The sequence below is a fragment of the Pezoporus wallicus genome, unplaced genomic scaffold (genome assembly GCF_028554395.1).
Source record: "Pezoporus wallicus isolate ANWC-B61680 ecotype Strahan unplaced genomic scaffold, APGP_CSIRO_Pwel_v1 scaffold_6446, whole genome shotgun sequence".
Lineage (NCBI taxonomy): Eukaryota > Metazoa > Chordata > Aves > Psittaciformes > Psittacidae > Pezoporus > Pezoporus wallicus.
In genome coordinates, this window is record NW_026636264.1 from 5,562,003 (window position 1) to 5,581,859 (window position 19,857).

Consider the following 19,857-nt stretch of genomic DNA (forward strand, 5'->3'; position numbering starts at 1 on the left):
AAGAGTACCCAGTACTATCAAAGGGCGAGGAAAAAGTGGTGGGTCACAGTGCTGCCACCATCATGTCCTCTATGTACCGTATCCATTCAATCCCATTCCATTTCCTCATCTTACTGGAAATTTTTTATCTTCTCTGGTGCAGTGGAAATCCCAGCACATGACAGCAGCAGAGCCATGTCGGAGATAGAAATATTCATCTTTCATTTGTCACATGCAGCACTCTTTTTCCTAAATGTCAAAATTTGGAATTGGAAACAGTATGGCTCTCTGGACTTACATTATTTTTATGGCTGAGCCAGTCACTCTGCACTTTGTACCTTTCCTTCTTCCCTACTAAGTTTACCCTTTGTACCATCTTTATCATATTTCAGTCTTGGTCTATCTATTTAGCACTTTCAACTCTGAACCTGTCTTGCATCACTCTAAACTCAGCCCAACTGGGTATCAACAAAGGCTGTTCATTTGTGCAATCATGCAAATTCATACTGGATGTTCACTAGACCAGAGCAAACACAAATAACTTGCACCTCGCCTGAGACCTCCTCTTACTTTTAAAATGTGTAATTAATAACAATTTGGGAGCTAAGGTTACTAATTTTCAGGATGCCATGCTATAGTGGAATCTCTATTTTCTATGGGAGAATGTCAGGCATAAGGCAATATCACTGGAGTTACTAATAATGGATACATCAAATCTAATGCTAACTGCTGGGCCAGCTACTCTGCCAGAGGAATAAATTAGATTAGCCTGATAAACTGATTGTAAATAACCAACTCCATAATCTCCCTCAAAATAAGAGGGAGAGATATAAATTTCCTGCACCTTTCTTTGCCTTCTCCAGACAGCTGGGACCCATCTATCCTCCACAAGTCCTCAAAGAGAAAAGCCTGGAGACTGCTACTCTATGTACTGTAACTTGAACAGGCCATCAGGACTTGTGTAACCTTTCTGCTGGGTTTAGACTGTCATAAACCAGAATGTTTTCAACTTTAAAGGGGTTGCTATAAAAATTCTATCCAGAAAAGTGGGAAAATTAAATTTGCCTTGCGCACATCAAGTGATTTTCTTCACCTGCAACCATGACTGAATTGGTTTAACGAACAATATATAATTACAAGGAGCAAAGGGGAAAAAAAACCTCATCAACAAGGTACATAAGCAGGCTCACACACAATGCCTAATTTCTAGATAACTATAACTATTTTATAGTCCTCACCTCTGGTGAGCCAACTGCTAGGCCAGCTGGTACATCTGCTTCTCCTGCTACCGCTTTTTAGTCACAGTCAGGGACTAAAACCTCTTGCTGGGAAACACGGTTGAATTCAAATAGCTGCTGAACTTCTGTGAAAGCAGTTTCCAGTCTGCTGGCTGCCATATCCCTGGTGTTCCATGCAGCTCCGCAGCCCCTCTACCACTTTCCACCCTGGGACCCCTTAGCTCTGGGTAATCCCTGCAGTTTCATGAGCAACTTCAGCCATCCCAGCTCTCAGTAAGGCTGCACACAATGTGGAAAACTAACACCAGCCTCTGGTATGCTCAATTCCTTCATATCTTGGTTCTATATTGGTTACTAGAAAAACTTTCTTCCCCAAAGTGTTGTCAATGTCAAGCTTTGGAACAGGTCCCCCAAGATAGTGATGGAGTCACTATCCCTGGAGATATTTAAAAGACATGTAGATGTGGTGCTTGGGGACATGATTTAGTGGTGGATTTGGCAGTGTTAGGTTAATGGTTGGACTCAGTGCTCTAAAGGGTCTTTTCAACCAAAACAATTCTGTGATTCTATTCTTAAACAGCTTCTCACACCTCACATGAGCTTGTCCAGCATTGTTCTGTGGTTTCAGGGTCCAACTTTTGCCTTCTGGTGCTCAAAAACACTGTTGGCAAGTAGCAGAATAGGTATACCTGTGGTAGATCAAAAACCCCATGGATTTGTAGATGCACAGCTCCACTTGACTGTATGCCTCTTTTTAGAAGAAATACCTCTCAATCACCATGAAACAACATATAGAAACTAAACGTTCTTTTAGTCTGATTCTTTCACTTCATTCCCTTTAGAGGGGACATCAAACATTAACTGAGTACTTCACCCTTGCTGGACTTCCCTTTCTTTTAGATATCTCAAGGAGGCATGGTTTTCATTTTAGCCCTTTCCCACTACACTTTGTGTAACTCAGTAAGTGTCCTTCAGATTGCTTTTTCCCTATCCTGTCTGTGTTCCTGGCACTTTGCTGTTAATATTAATTGTATTAAGCACTGGGTCATAATTAAACCTTTTTATGGAAGGAGGTTAAGAGAAAGAGGTATGTATTGGAACAAAAGGGACCTCGAGGCTTTAGTTTTCTGTGTCACTCTTCACTTCCTCACTTTCCCTGTTAAATAACAAGCTGAATTTTCCTTTATTTTTCTCTTCGGTCTAATGTCTTTTCCAAAACTTGTTCTCCTTTCCTAGAATTTCCCCTGCTAGACCCAATTCATTCTGCATCTTTATCATTCTTCCTAGTATCTTCATCCTGTCACAAGACAGTGATTTTCCAGACTGCAAGTTTGGCAGAACTCTAGGAAGGGAGATACAACATAACAGCTGAAGCCATCACCTCATCAGAGTTTGTGAGTTCCAAGACTACTCCATGGTGTAAACCCAGGTGTGGTATGTGGGAATGTCTTGGAGAGATGTGACAAAAGTGCATTTCTGACCTGAACTAAAATATTAACATAGATGCCTCCAGTAGCAAAGAGGCTGGGGTTCTCCAGAGAGCTGAGAGACTGTTAAAGAGATGAATGAACAGATGAAGCTGAGAAAACTACCTTAATATTATGGTTTAATTGTTGATCTCTTAAGAGTGAGCAGCAACTGAGCCGCATGCTGCAGAACTGAGAAAAAAGTAGGATGGAAAGGCTGGGAAAGCAGGTCTGGAAACAACACACATTTGCCCACCACAGTATGTCACCCCTGCTGCTGAAGGTTTGCCCAAGTTTATTCTGTCATATTGCCTTCCGCCAAGGACTTCTGCCTTTTACAATAATGATAGCTGCTAAATGCTGCCTTCACAAACAGTTACTGTGGCTGGCTAGAATTTACACTGCTTGCTTACCTTCTCCCATAAGAGCTTATTTATAACTTCCCGGTTAAGCTGCAGGAACAACTTGCAGGCCCAGTAACAAAACTAAAAGATTATAGTGGTTCCCCTTCCTTCACTTTGGTCGTATGGGGGTGCTCTGAGGGACATAGAAATATCTGGCATGTAAATGAAGGATCTCTGGCAAAAATCTGGAAAAAGTTAAGTTCTGGCCTCACTGAGAGACTCTATCACTCAACATTAATGATATTTTTTCCTTTTTCTGGTTACACTAAGACATGATATTTAGTCTTTTCTTATGTCAGCTCCACATTAAAAAAAAATAATTGTTGTGTAATAGTAGGGAAAATTATTCAGCAATGATGTATGTTTAGAGTCATCTTAATACCTAAAGATACATTGAATCTTATTTTCTCCTGCATTAAACTGAGTCACGAGTCTATTTAGAATCTGAGAGACTATCCAATGTAGCACCCCCTGCATCCAAGCTGGCAAATGACATCTCTTTATCAAAGTCATACTGATGAGTTCAGAGTTGCTGAGTTCAGTGCCATAAGAATCATTCATTAACCACACTGTTACAGCTGACATCCTGAAACTGCCCTTGGTGTGATACTTCATGCCTAAAAATGATATCTCAATCTAAATAAGCATGTGAATTTAGATGAGAAAGGTGACTGCAGGTTGTGCATTTCTTCTCTTAACAATTTGTTGAACTCATAGGACCACATCTGTAATTATGTGCTTGTTTTCATTACTCACACCTACGTCTTTTAATAGGAATACTTTTAAATTTGCTGGGTTTTTTCTCTTTCCAGTTATCTAATACAATCTATAATGCTTCTCAGAACTTTGTAGGTTCAGCAAACATAAACACACACACATATATATATAAATATATATATATAAAACCCCAAACAAAATTATGGAACAATACAAGCCATTTATTTTCATTCCATTACTCACTTTGATTTAAATACAGGAATTTAGGCAGTATATCAAGATAAAAACTCACTAAAATTTAGAGTTTGTATATATGAGAAAATTGACTTCTATAGCCATAATCAAATAATTAAACAGGTTTAGTTAAGTCAGTATACTTCTTTATTTCTAGTGCAGAATAATTATGCTGGAATAAAGCCACTTTAATTCCAGAATAGACTGTCCACATGGGGAGTTATCCTGAACCAGCTGTAGTAAAATAATTGTTTGACTACAGCTATACCACTTGCTTCCCCCTGAAAGTAAGCCATCAACATAAAAATCTTGCCTTTTTCACAGAAGCTGAGCCATGTTGGCTCAATCCTATTCCATAAACAAAGGCAAAGGGCTTTGCCATCAGAATGAACACAACGCAGAGAACAGCAGATTTTACTTCTCAATTCAGCACTGAGTGGGAAGGTGCAGTGATGCAGGTTTTTATCACTTAAAAGGTTCTGAGTTGCTCTGGGATGTAGAATGGAGAATGTGGATAGAAAGTGAGGCCTTTTGTGTAACGTGCTATATATTTTATAAAAGTGTAGCCCATCACAGAGATAACTCCAGCTGAAAAGAGCACAAGATGGGCTACTATTGCAGCATTCCCTCCCTCTGCTGCCCCACGGATACCCCTTGCCTAGCAGGTATTGCCTCTTCCCTCCTCTTCTCTGCTGCAGCCTCACAGTGAGCAATCCTCAATTTGCCTTGACCTTTCAAAGCACAGAAACCCTAAGGGGCTCGCTTGCATCTCAGCTTACATCAGTGCAGAGGAGATGTTGGTCCTCTCAACTTCTTTGTACTGCTGTCACTTATGAAGTGAGTTGAAGAATGAACAGAACTGCAAAATTCTGCTTATTGATCTCTGCCTTTGTTTCACTAACATTAGTTTAAATGTTTTAGTATTCTAGACTTAAAGCACAGGCTTCAGAGCTGGCTGATTACATATTATGTGCATCCAATATCCAATTTTTTGCAGACAAAGGAATTCTTCCTTCAACCACACAGCTATTCAGTCAGAGGTATTTCACCTCAAAGGCCCTTTATAATTTGGCTCCCCAAGCTCTCAATATGATATAATAATGCACAGTTCTTGCAAATGTCATTTGAACTAAAAATATAAGAAATCCGGGTCACAACTCACCTCGATCTGTGTCGTACAGGAAGACAAAACGGTTCCATTCATAATGATCCAGCAAGCTCAGGAGGGCTCCCCGCAGAGATGGCCGCAGCTGCAGCACGAACTGACTCTCACCCTCTGTGGGGAAACTTGGTGTGATGAGGGAGATGTGCAAGGCGCTGCAGAATGAGGTCAAGGTGTGTACTGATCTCTTATCATATAGTCCAAAAATGGCAAAAACTCCTCTAGAATACTGGGAGCAAACTGAAAACAAAACAAAACAAAACCATGAAGTTCATCTGGTGACAAAATTAGTACTTAGGCATTCCAATATCCCAAAATTTTTAATTTGAAGATTTTAACTTCTGCCTGTGTATTTAACTTCACTTTTCACATGTTTCATTCTGGCCATTCTAAATAGCCAAATAACACTTTGTCACTTTTGGATCCCATTCATTGTCAATAATGTTTTCACTCTAAAAGAAAATATAAAATAAATAACGTGCTTTTGCACATGACTGAAAATTCAACATATGCTGTTTTAACTATAGCTCTGGATATTATCAGGTGTTGATCATTTCCATTATCTTAAGATGAAAAGTGTTCACATTTTGAAATGTGCAATTATCACAAAAATGTTACCAACCTTGTAAGTGAAAGAAATGTAGACATTTTAAATTGCAACAGTGTAGAACCTTTACTCCCATTTAAGCAGGGAGTCCTTGCGTTGCATTAGAAGTCTACTACAGACACTGAGTAAAATCCTACTTCATGAATAATCCCCTTGACTTTAGGAGAACAGTTGAAGGGAAACACAGTAAGTCAACATGACCAGACTTTTGCCCCAAACCTTTTATTTCTACTCTGTCAACCGCAAAAGCAGAAGACAATGACCTGAATACATAGTCTGAGTTTTGATTTGTTCTGGGACTCATTTAAGACATAAAGACCTTTATTGATTTTAACAGACCGGATAAAGGCTTTATTGATCTATGCACATAAAAGCAGATATAAGGGTATTTTCTTGAGAAAATACTACCTCTCTAGGAACTCACAAAGGGCTCAATGAAAACACATCCCAACTTTTTTTCAAGTACAATGCAACCTATTAGAAATGGAGTGATTATTAAGTGTTACCAATCCCAGAATCACAGAAAATGGAGAAAGGAACAGGCATTTATGGGCTCATTGTATCCATTTTCTCCTATGTATTTACTGTGCTCTCTTGTTCCACAACCTCTTTCCTTGCAACCTGTTCTTTCATGTAGGCTGAAGATGGAAAAACCTAAGGCACATCCTTTAGATGCCCTCCTCTCTTCTAGCCTGGAGGTCACAGTCATCCTGTGAGAGCAGTGCAGTTAGGGTACAATACACATTTAGCAAACAGGCTGACTCAAATCAGTTCAGCTTTAGTTCCTTAATATTGCATTTACTGCATAGAGAGCAAAAAATACAAACTGTGCATTTTCCTCCTCAGACTCCAGATCTGATGGCAGAACTGAAGTAGAGTGGCTTGAGGGCAGTTCTGTGATTTTACGTGTTGTCCCACTATTACAATCCCAACCTAAGGATTTTCATAGCCAGATTAGATATAAATAAAGCTTTTTAGAAAGCTTTCTTTCTTCTTGTAAGTCCCCATTCAATATGTTGATACAGAGCTCTTACAAGACCTCTTACTGTTTGCTTTACTGAACCACACAGCATACATTCTACAAACCCATCAAATGACTGGTTTGCCATTCCACTAATAACCCTAAAAAGTTCTGTTCTATGCTTTTCCAGTTTCATCTCATATTTCTTGAACAAAGATGACCATCTTGTTTAGAATTTCAGTTGAATGCTTTCTGCCTTTTTTTTTTTATTATTTCCCCATCTCTACTGTAAAATACTGCTGACATATCATAACACCACATTGCATTTTTCTAAATCTTCATGTCTGTGATGGCTGATAGTGATTTCAGGATCAAAATTCTGTTCCTTCTTCCTTCTGGCCTATTTCCAATGATGAGTTTATGCTTATGCTTATAGTATAATATTTTTATTAGTCACTATTATTAATTTTTCATTATGTCATATTTATTACTGTACTCCTCAAAATTATTTACTTCCACAGTTACATTCTTAGCCTGTTCTAAACTTGTACCAGTGTTCATGTCTGCCTCACCAGCAAATTCCATCGGGGTACTCAGACTTTTTATTTTTGTGTCTACTGTAAAATCAGTCTCTTCTTAGCATCTTCCTCCTGAAGCTATGCTTCTCCAGCCTGGTACCTCCTCTTCTACTAGTGTTTGTTACATCTTCCTCTTAGTTTCATGCCTGCTTTTTAACTCTCCTATTTGTTTCCATTTTCAGAAATCACTTCTTTTAGGAGAATGCCAGTATTACTTCATTCTCTTGGCAACTCGAAGACATGGATTAATCCCATACTGTCTACCTTAATAACTTCTGGTTTCATTTTATGCCATTTTCTGTGTGTAGCCATATTTTAAGTCTTTTTTCCATCAAAATCTGTTCTATAACTTTATAGATGTTAAGCTGCTAGGTCCATTGTTGCCAGGATCTATGTCCCCCTTTAAAAGTAAGTACTATTTTATTTATTCATTGATTACACGTATCATAACTCATTTAACAGCTCTGCTAAGAAGCACATGTTATTTCATCTGCCCTTCAGTAAACCAATTCTTTAAGAACTGCAGAAGAAAGGTGATTTTGCTGTTCCCATTAGACATCACACCTCTTTTAAGGTCAACATCCTCCTTGAGTGAAAATCAATGTGAAGTATCTATTAGTTTTATGTCTCTAACCAGATTTTCCTGGTTTTCTGTTCCATCACCAATATATAACAGCTTCAATTATTTTCCTGTTTCCTGTCTTTGTATTTAAAGATGTTGTTTTCATATCTTTTGCAAGTTTCAGTTTTCATTGGCAACCCTAACTTAGGCTCTTATTTCTGCAGGAAATGTCTTCTATACCTCTTGATTTCTTCAACACAATCTTTCTTACTAACAACCCTTTTTAAACACTTGTTTCTTACACATTTCTTGTATAATTATTCATTCAGTTCTGGAGTCACATCCTGCATGTTACTTTCCCCTACAAAGGGATTTCTCAGTGTTTTACAAGTGTTTCTATGAGGAAATGGCAGGCCTCCTCTATTTTCAAACACAGTCCAGTTAACTCTGCCAACTGAAATAGTTGAATGTAAACCTTGTGTACGTAAGTGGTAGTTACTTAATGTGTTTTCTGTTTTGAGAAAATCTTTGTTAAGGCCCTGCATTGCCTTAATTCTTTGCAGCTTTAAATGGGCAAATGGTACTTTACATAACATGCGGTCCATACAGAGATTGTACACTTAGTAGAGTTAAAGCTCAAATTCATTCTCAGGGTCGTAAAAAAAAAGAAAAAGAGAGACAGAAACAAGTCAAATATTTTTAGCTAAAAATAACATAATAATAATTCTTCACATTTTCAAAGCAAACTACCTTTGCTACAGCCCAGAACAAAACGCAATAAAACTTTATCTGACTATCATTAAAGGTCTGAAATAATCAATTAAAGAAAATTTGCGCTACTGTAGTTGAGAACAAGACCGGGAAGTTACTGAATAGTGTCTTTTGCTCCATGATAAGAAAAAAATGCTAAGATGAAGGTTATGAAATTTTTTTCTTACTTGGTACAATACCCACAGAGAGGAAAAGTGCCTGTGACACTATGGAGATTAGGCTTAAGCATATGCAGAAATGCTGCAACGCTCCTGAATCAATTTTACAGTAATCAGCAGCGACCACAAAAATCAGCAAATCCATGAGGATTTGCATTCTGACTCACTACTGTCCTCATGAAAATGCCTCCAGGAAAACATGACTACCTGGATTTCCCAATTCTTTATCTATTTCTTTTACAATTCTAAAGGCATTTTACTTATTATAAATGGACTAAATTATGCTTGGTAAAACACTATCTCACATTAGAATTCTAAGAAAATTTTGTTTGAGATTTTTTTTTCCCCATAAATATAATGTAGCGACAAATACACTTTCATGAGTATACGTTGAAATACATTCAATAATAGCTTGTCTCTAAATGAGACATCTCTTCATAGCTGATAACTTAATGCTGGTATTACACGTGATTTTCTCCTGCAAAATTTGCAATGCCACCAAAGATCAGATGAATGCAGAGGTCAGACTCCAGAGAAGACTTTGCAATGCAACTTACATAGCCAAGAGAATGCTATTGCAGTAGATGGAATATGAACTAGATATCTTCTATTTTAGAAGATAGAACTATGTGATAATACTACCACTTTAAAAGAATAGGTGACTCATGGAACCTTCTGTTAAAAAAAGAAATCATAATGCCAAAAGGGCAAAAATTGTACACTGCAGGGTTTACTGAGGCATACAGTTAAGCCACATCCAGTCTTCCTTCTTTGTGAAAGAAAGACTTTGTGAAGTCCCTGTTATTGTCTGAAGACAGGTCCCACACTTTAAACACAAATTTGTTTTGAAAAACAAAAAGCAAAAAATCAAACCCCAACTTCTTATTCATTGACTTCCAGAAGTTATACTCATTTAGTTTAAATTCTCTAAATAGGTACAGGGGAAGTCAGAGTCCAAATACATGTAATCACAACCATGGGAATTACATAGAAGAGGTCAAGTGAAAGTTTGTGCGAAATGTGTATGTACAAATACACATACGTATATATACACCTGCACACATATTACATATTGGTCTTGTTTTATTGTTTAGTCACACCTAAAAGTTTAAAAGTTTCTTCAGGAGACAAAAAAAAAGAAGTCTGATAAGCAAACAATAGCATTAGTTTTGCTCAGGAGCCTATATGATACCTATACCATATAGGTACGAATCTGGAAGACCCACAGTCTTAACACAGAGGTAACATGATAGATCTTGCTTCAGCCTCCGAGTCTTCCAGGACACAAGCTCTGAAATGAGCACTTAAAAAAGTTTTTCCCTGGGTTTAGGCTCCTACATGGGATGCCCTGACACAGTTGTCTGTTACAGATACACTAACAGAACCACTGATCTGCCAAAAACTCACAAACTGTAGCAGCACCAAAACTGAAAGACTTGGAGCAATTTGTGTTATGGAAGTTTTCCAGATATGAGGACTCTTTCATTGCTCTCCATTTCCTCCTACGCTTTGGAGATCAGGACAGGGAATGCAGACTGTGGTCAGTTCAGTAACAACTTGTCTCTGACATTCCTTTCTCCTCATCCTGTTCCCCTAATCTGGTGTGGGGTTCCCCTATGGCATACAGTCCTTCATAAACTGCTCCAACAAGGGTTCTTCCCATGTGCTACAGATCTTCAAGAACTGCTACAACACAGGTAATCTCTCTAGGGTACAGTCTTTCAGAAAAAGCCTGCTCCAGCGCAGGTCCCCCATGGGCCACAGTTACTGCCAGAAAACCTGTTCCTGCATGGGCTCCTCTACATGGGTCACAGATCCTGACAGAAGCCTGCTCTGGTGTGGGCTTTCCACAGGCTGCAGCTTTTTTTAAGGGCACATCTACCTGGTGCAGCATGGGGTCCTCCATGTGCTGCAGGGGAATAACCTGTGTGACTACTATCTTCCCCACAGGCCACAGGGACATCTCTGCTCCAGCACCTGCAGCACCTCTTCCCTCTCCTTCAGCCTTGATGTCTGCAGGTTTTTTCTCTCACATTTTCTCACTCTTCTCTCTCACCACTCCTATGCAGTGTTTTACACCCTTTCTTAAACGTATTATCACTGAGGCCCCACAGCGTCAATGATGGGCTCGGCTTTGGCCAACAGTCGGTTTGGTTTGGATCTGGCTGAAAACTGGCTCTGTCTGACACGGTGGTTGCCCCTAGCATCTTTTCATAGAAGCTACCCTTGTAGCTCCCCCCAAACCAAAACCTGCCCTTGGAAAGCCAATACACCTGGTAAACCTCAGACAGCAATAAATTTCAAAAACATTTATGAGTCACATTTCCTTGCTAGCACAATAGTACATTAAGGCTTTCATTTGAGGTGTGCCTGCAATTCTGTGAGTGGACCACGTGCTCATGGATTACAGTCACGTACATTCTATTTGGTTCAGTTGCTGTGCACCTGCATTTGCCAGCACTGATTTAAAAGTACTGGGCAAATTTTCTCAACCTAAAGAACATCTAAAACCTAAGAAACAAATCTAGAGAACCTAAAAATCGAGTCCAAAGAACAGCTTAGCCAGTTTGAGATGCAAGCTCTACAAGTGAGATGAAGCATAGAATGGAGAATCATTTTAATCTAAGGACCTTCCTCCCAAGGTCAAACCATTTATCAATTTATATGCTTGAAAGCTCCAACACTGGAGATGAGATTAAGCAATATTTCTAAAAGAGCTCTGAGATAAGAGTTTGCTGTTAAAATACTAAAACGTGTTTCTGTTCATTTTGCAAGAACATCCTAACACTCCTTTTCTCCTCTGTGCTGCCTGATCCACCTCCTGCTGATCACTCCAGTGCCCTCCACCTCCTGGAAGAGGACACAAGGCCATTTGGGGCTCTAGAATTACAAGACAAGTGATGTAAATCCATTCCTGTGTAATTTTTCAACTATCTTGCACCCAAATCCAGTACAAATTTGATACAAATACACTCTACCTCTGGGTTATGTTTGAGACTGCTGGTCTTATACTAAATTATGCTGTTGCATTAAGAAAAAATCCCAGCACTGAGATCAACTTCATTAGGAATCTTCACAAATTAAATCACTGATACAAGATGACAGATAGGATTATAAGAGAGAAAACAGTGTTACATAAAGTGTGTAGATGAAGAACATTATAGATATATTAGGACCAGTTTACTACTATTTTAAGAATTGTCTTGAATACAGAAGGGTATTTCTAAATATTGCTATCCCAAAAAGAGGAAAAAGGAAACAAGTAGTTTCTTACATATTATACAGTTAGATTTTTTTTTGTGCCTAATGAAACAAGCATCCATGACACCCCTATTAATTTTCTGTTTATAGATCCTGTACCTTGTAAATCATCATCCACTTTTGCCTTTTGATCACAGAATTCTTCACACAAAAGAATTATCTTCCCCTGCATTCAAGAGACATGCACCACACTTTGACATGCATCATACCTAAATCATTATAACCAGAAATAATACCACATCATTACATTACCTAAATTCAGTCCATCGATAAGCAATTTAATACAGTATTAATAATGGAAGTGAACAAAAAGAGACTAAATTAAGTTCTGGTGAAAAAAAAAATGAAAATTAATCACAAATATCCTCTCAAATGTTTATTTCTCTCAAACATTTACCACACTGTGCAAAATGTGGTATGTCTGGCGCTGAATCTCAGACTAAATTCGTACTCCGGAGCAATTCCCATTCCCATGTCTCAGTTCTTGACGTTTCAACCCTCTGGTCTATTTTGGACTATAATCACTGGACAGGAAGGCCAGTCTCCTAGCACAATGGTCCAACTGTGTTTGGTGTGGCTTCCAAGTCCTACTCCAACATGCATAAACATTACACTTAGTGGAGCTTTATCTTGTAATTCTATAGTAAATTCCAGAACCCTAAAAATATGTAAGCACTTGCATTAAAGGTCAGCGTGCTTAGTTGCATGCATGAAATTAAGCACGTTTTAAAGAGTGTGCAGGAGTATTTATCTGGAGATCAACAGATGGATTCATCAAACTTGAGGTGCAGAAAATTGAAGTTTGTCTTTTATGTGTAACCCACAGAAATGGGTTACTTCTAGCACTGATTTGCCAGCTCATTTAAAAATACTCTCCTAGGAACAATGAAAACCTTGGTTTAATGCGCTAGATCGAATGGCAATTTGGGAAATGCAGTTTTGTTTGTGCAACTGCAGATGTGAGAACATATTGCAAAGCAAAATACACACTTGTTACATTTTTTAATTAATAATTAACTTTCCAGGAACAGTTTTGTGAATTGTCTCTAAAAGACTATTTCTGCTCAAAGTCAATTCCTGAAACAATAGCAGAAAGTGATCATGCATTTCTTGCCTATTGAATGGAAAATGGAATTGAATTTGCTAAATTAACATGCACACTATTTTCTTCTTTTAAAATCAGTTTGAACACTGCAATATAGTATTTTGTGTGTAATGTCTTATACCAGATCACTAAGTTACAGAACATTAACCTTAGACAGTTACCCTGAGAGATACCCAAACTAACAGAAAAAAGAGGGCCACAGAAACCAGACAAGACTGACTTGTAGATCCAACTACTGAGCAATTCTCCATGCTTCATATAGAACAACCTTTGCTCTTCAAAAACCCCCAAAAGTACTTGTGATCTTTCACACAAGTGTGTGCACGTGTGCATGCAGGGAGACTGGAGGGTACTGTATCACCTGATCCTTACCACCTGAAAGTTGGAGTTTTAGATTTCTTTTTTTTTTTTTTTTTTGGCCTGACTCTAAAACAGGAAAAGATATGTTCAGAAAATGGAGCATCACAGCTTAAAATGGGTGAAAAATTAAGTGTACTGATTCATCCACTAGAGGTACTTCTCCTTAGCTGTAAAAAGAGACTGTGCAACTGTGAAAAACTTGGCACCTGCACTTAGGCAGCTACATTTATAAACTGTTTTAAAACTCTCACTTTAGGAAATGAATCTCAGTTTTTCTTCCCTGCCATCCATAGATTCAACATGAACTGGAGCTGCCCTTCTCTAAGGCTCTTCTCATGCAATGGATACACATCCCTCCCAGCCAGCAGTTGTAGGTATTTCTCAGAGTAGGTATTTCTGTTTTCCTGAAAAGTGCTGACAATTCTCATTACTTGATGGAGAACACAAAGTAAATTTCATAAATTTCTACGAGAAAAACTACTTTCATCAAGTACTCTCCATCTGAAAATTTCAGCACCACTGAAGTATTTTACTTTCATTAATATATAATTCCAAATAATTTAAAACCAACAGAACATTTTTACACAAGAAAACATTTTCCACTGGGTTTATTTATAAAATTTCTCTTTCCACTGTGCCTTGGCTACTCTTTGATAGAATTTGTCTCATGAATTTCACATTTGGTGAATGCTAACAAATCTTTTCTCATTTTTAAATGTACTTTACATCTCTCTCTGCAATAAATTATCTAGTCTTTGTGCCTTTGTCCTCCAGTCCCGTGCACTCCATGGATCCAGTATTTATAGCTGTCTGGCAATGCATATACACGTTCATTTCACTAACTCTGCCAAAACTTCCTCTTTGAACACTCTCCCATAGAGAATCCACGTGCAGCATTTACCTTTCATAGTCTTATGAATGAGAATACACATTGGTACAGAAGTTATTTATTGGCTATTCTTTAAAACTGATAAAAATATCAGCACCACAAGACTGCCAAGCTTTTCAAAGCCATAAAAGTTTTAAAATAAGTTAAACGTGAACATTTGGTAGGAAGTTCCCATGAAGCTAGCAGGTCTTCTCAAGGACAAAATGTCTACAGTTTTTAATTTCTCCCCACCCCTCCCCCCTTTTTTTTCCCTTCCTCTATCAGGATAGATGGCATAGAGCGGTGTAACAGATTGCATGGAAATTAGACTAGACTACAGTAAAAAAATGGTTTACTGAATCAACGGTAAAACTCCCATTTGCTTAATTGAAGTTAACATTTCAACTCAGATACTGATGTGGTAGAGAACTTCTTGAAAAATCATATCACCTCTTCAGTTTGCCAGTTAAGAGAACACTTATGCTCATTAGATGAATATCTAGAGAAATCATGTTTTATAACTTATCTAGATTGCCTGTGTGATTAAACATTTTTTGCTTCTCTGTTTAAATATTTTTTTATGTTCTTGGATTGATTCATTTCCTTGTGAGATATATTATTTCTTTCAATCCAAATTTGAACTTCATCCAAACATTCCTTTGTAGGGAAAGTAAGGTTCTTTGCAGCTTGTTTTTCGCCCCCTAAATGTAAGATGTTATAAAACTTGCCTATTTATCCCATTTTCTTGAAACAGAACAAAGAGAAGTCTGAATTTTGTTTTACGAAGTAATCCTTTGATGGCCCACTTCTCTACAACATTAGCTTTCTTTTTTCTTTCTATCTTGAAAAGGGAGAAAATAAGCACATTTAAACAGCCATTTTTCTTTCCAGAAGAACTAAAAAAAGATCAGTACAATTTTAAATGGAAGGGTATCTTATAAAATGTGTGGTTGATTACATAAAAATAGCTTTTTATACATAGCTACATAATTACAAATTTTCTTATGCAAAAGAAGGACTATTTGTAGTTTTCAGAAAAAAATGGCAACAATAATTTTTTTTCTTCATTTTGGGGAAATGTTAGTTTTGCAGTAGTCCTGCCAGCAAAACCGTCATTGATGGGAATTAACTGAATGAAGATGAAGGTTCTTTAGGCAGTTGTCATTCAAACTTAAATGGTGATGTTTGGGGTTTTTTTGTCTGTTTTGTAGTTTTATTTTTAGAATTCAAGCCTGTACTGAAGGGATTGATGCCATATGATCCATTGCTGGAATGCTATTTTTCTTTCATTGGTGAGTCTGCTTCCCAATTTCTTAACTCTTCCACCATAATTTTTTAGACAATTCATGCTGTCCAATGAAGTGTGATATGCTCTGTCCAGTTCAGGCTTTTGAATGTTGGCAGGAGAGAAGCTAGGATTTTTCTGCTTTCTTCCCTCATTAACAGAGTTTGGACCATCAAAAGTCCTCTCACTACCAACTTAAATCACAGCTTACTTTGATTCATTCTATTGCACAAGGACATAATCTTAAATAATTCCTTCTACTTTGCTGTTTACCATTTAGAATGAATTAAACCATGGATTTCTTTTGGCATCAGTAAGATAAACAGACATTCACCACTGTGCTGGTTAAGTAATATAATTAATTTACAACATTGCTGCCTTGGTCTCTAAGTATCTTTAGAAGAGCCACAAAACATGGTTTTTAATTTTTGAAAGCCATGTTAAGAGGATATATGTGATGAAAATCTTACCTGTTTTTCTGATGTTTCCATGGGTTCATAAAATCCAAGAGCTATTATCTAATTATATACACCCTAACTTCAAAAAAAAAAATCAAACACTTTTCAGTCATTTTTTGCTCACAGTTGGGACTTCCATAAGAAGAGATTCTGAGTACTTCTAATGTAATATGTCATTCATCCTTTCCTTTACTTCCTTCCCTTTGATAGCATGAAGCAGAATTCGAAACTACTATTATTGTCAGATAAATGGAACATGGTATCACATGATGCGATTACATACAACATGGTCAGAGGGAAAGAACTCCTCACAAGATCCAGAAAAAAAATTCTGCTGCTGCCTTCTGCAGTCTGTGACTGTACACTGGTAGAACAGCAGTTGTGGACAAAGTGCATAAGGCTCTGCTGAAGCAATTTCCCAGTCAAGGGGTACCTTCTGAGCCACCATCTCAGGGATCAAGATACATGAAGCTGTTAATTTTTCTTAGTCTTCTCACATTTAACAACCATTGGTTTATTTATAGTGGATAAGAGATTTTCATGCTTCCATTGATTTTTCTTATATGTTAATGCAAGTGTGTTCTGGTGAGTAAATAAATAAAAAAAAAATAATGGGAAATTTACTTTGTCATGTACATCCAATATGTACTTCTTGGTTGGTTAGGCTGCTTCCTTTTACATGTCACCATTGGTAATGATGGCTTTCCCAGAACAGTGAGGTGCTTCCGACAGTCTAAAATTACCACATAAATTGTGTTATCTTATGTTTTTCACTGTTTCTCCTAGCCTTAATCTAATGAAGTGGCAAATGGTACCTGGAGAGACAAGACAAAGTATAAGTGAAAGGCAAAAACTTGGTGAATTAATTTCCATTTTAATTTCTACTATCTGTAGACATGTCACTTAGCTTTTCCAACTTTTCCAAACTGAAAACCAAAGATTCTAACACTTCTTAACTTAGTTGAAGTAATGAATAAAATCTTTTTAAAGAATTACTAAGATGAATGTACATGCCCTTATTATCCGTCACTGGCCTGCAGCAAGAATACTCTGAGATTTTTTTTATCATTTTCTACGTCATACTTCAGCCCTCCTTTAAACTTCCTAGGCAGTGCTACTCTTAATTTCACAAAAAAAAAAGATATTTTCTCTCCTTCTATTCCCAGAAATTTGGGTCTTAGCCTGTTTGGGTAACTATATATATATGGAAATTATGATTAATTAAGAGATCTCATACTGCAATAGCAGATTGTGTTGTCAGTACTTTTAGCTGTTCCCTTATCATAGAATCATAGAATAGTTAGGGTTGGAAAGGACCTTAAGATCACCTAGTTCCAACCCCCCCTGCCATGGACAGGGAGACCTTGCACTGAACCATCTCACCCAAGGCTCTGTCCAACCTGGCCTTGAACACTGCCAGGGATGGAGCATTCTCAGCTTCCCTGGGTAGCCCATTCCAGTGCCTCACCACCCTAACGGGAAAGAATTTCCTCCTTATATCCAATCTAAACATCCCCTGTTTAAGTTTTAACCCGTTACCCCTTGTCCTATCACTACAGTCCCTAATGAAGAGTCCCTCTCCAGCATCCCTATAGGTCCCCTTCAGATACTGGAAGGCTGCTATGAGGTCTCCATGCAGCCTTCTCTTCTCCAGGCTGAACAGCCCCAACTTCCTCAGCCTATCTTCATACGGGAGGTGCTCCAGTCCCCTGATCATCCTCGTGGCCCTCCTCTGGACTTGTTCCAACAGTTCCACGTCCTTTTTATGTTGAGGACACCAGAACTGCACACAATACTCCAGGTGAGGTCTCACAAGAGCAGAGCAGAAGGGCAGGATCACCTCCTTCGACCTGCTGGCCACGCTCCTTTTGATGCAGCCCAGGATACGGTTGGCTTTCTGGACTGCAAGCACACACTGCCTGCTCATGTTCGTTTTCTCATCAACCAACACCCCCAAGTCCTTCTTGGCAGTGCTGCTCTGAATCTCTTCTCTGCCCAACCTGGAGCTGTGCCTGGGATTGCTCTGACCCAGGTGTAGGACCTTGCACTTGGCATGGTTAAACTTCATGAGGTTGGCATCAGCCCACCTCACAAGCGTGTCAAGGTCCCTCTGGATGGCATTCCTTCCCTCCAGCGTATCAACCGAACCACACAGCTTGGGGTCATCAGCAAACTTGCTGAGGGCATACTCAACCCCACTGTCCATGTCAGTGACGAAGATGTTGAACAAGACTTGTCCCAAAAACGATCCCTGAGGGACACCACTCATTACTGGTCCCCAGCTGGACATTGAGCCATTGACCACAACTCTTTGCATGCAGCCATCCAGCCAGTTCTTTATCCACCGAGGGGTCCATCCATCAAAATGATGTCTCCAATTTAGAGACAAGGATGTCGTGTGGGACAGTGTCAAACGCTTTGCCCAAGTCCAGGTAGATGATGTCAACCCTTGTCCATCAGATCCGTAGCTCCATCATAGAAGGTCATCAAATTGGTCAGGCAGGATTTCCCCTTAGTGAAGCCTTGCTGGCTGTCACCAAGCACCTTGTTGTTTTTCCTGTGCCTTAGCATGCCGTCCAGGAGAATCTGCTCCAAGATTTTGCCAGGCACAGAGGTGAGACTGACTGGTCTGTAATTCCTGTTGTTTTGATCATCTCACTGCACTGAAGTTTTTCAGCATCTTGTAGCTTGCCTGTTTTCCCCAGATAATGCAGTGATCATAGCTAAGGGATTTTTCAGACGTAGATTCTGCTTACTATGGACATATCATGTGCAAATGACGCTAGGGAATTATTTTCTGTGGAGGGACAAAGGTCAAAGTTTAAGATACCCTGAGCCACCCCTCTTCTTCCTCCCTCTCCTTTTTCTCCCTTGTGTGCCTTGCAGTTTCTTCTCTATTCATTTTGAGAGAGTTTCTTCTTAGCCTCCCACAGTTATGCCAGTGGGAATTGACCACAATTCATCTGGGTTGTTTCAAAATCAAATGCTTGGCATGGATTACTGAAATGCATCTTTCACTGTCTTCGTTTTTTTATCACCAGGCTGTTTCTTCTCTCTCTGAAAAACTAATCTTTCTGCTTTTTTTTTTTTTTTTTAAATGTATAAAAGACATTTCTAAATAGCTTTGGGTCTCATAATAATTAAAATGATGAGAAAATGTAATTACCTTTTCAAAAAATTACATATAAATGAACCATTTGACCAAGGTTATCTAAAGTGAAAGCCATTCACCTTCTAAATGGAAGAGTAGCCTCATTGGATCTGAGTGCAAGATGGCTTCTGGCCATGCCCCTGTGTTTAATGACTTCAAACTCTAACTGCTTGACATGAAAGGCAGGTTTAAGCATCAAAAGCAGGAATGGAATATGCACTCTAAATATTTTTTTTCAGCTAAAACAAGACTGAAGAAGTTTAGTACATCCATAAATACATCTGTGTATATATTGTAATGATATGTGTGCATGTTTTCTATTTCTGTTGATCACAAAATCTATTATTCTAGTAAACTGAACACCTGCTTATTCTAAACACAAATCTCTACTATTAAATGGGATAGATGCTAGCTTAGACTTTTTTAAAAGAAAGAGGTAGATAAGCCAAGTAAAAATATATAACTTTGTCACTGTGGCTAACATATTTGTCTTATATACTTCTCCATGTTCAGTTTAACAAGGAGATATTAA

General features: G+C 38.3%; 1 protein-coding gene across 12 annotated transcripts in view; it reads right to left on the bottom strand.

The window, feature by feature from the left end:
• GRIA4 (glutamate ionotropic receptor AMPA type subunit 4) overlaps positions 1-19,857 on the bottom strand; it is a 220,903-nt gene that overhangs the window by 144,657 nt on the left and 56,389 nt on the right. For all 12 annotated transcript variants that reach the window (XR_008970970.1, XM_057399750.1, XM_057399756.1 and 9 more), the window contains exon 3: positions 5,201-5,440. Coding sequence is in view for 11 of the 12 variants with exons in the window: in XM_057399750.1 (XP_057255733.1) it covers positions 5,201-5,440 (240 nt within the window). In the remaining variant the exon portion in view is untranslated. The remainder of the gene's footprint in view (positions 1-5,200; positions 5,441-19,857) is intronic.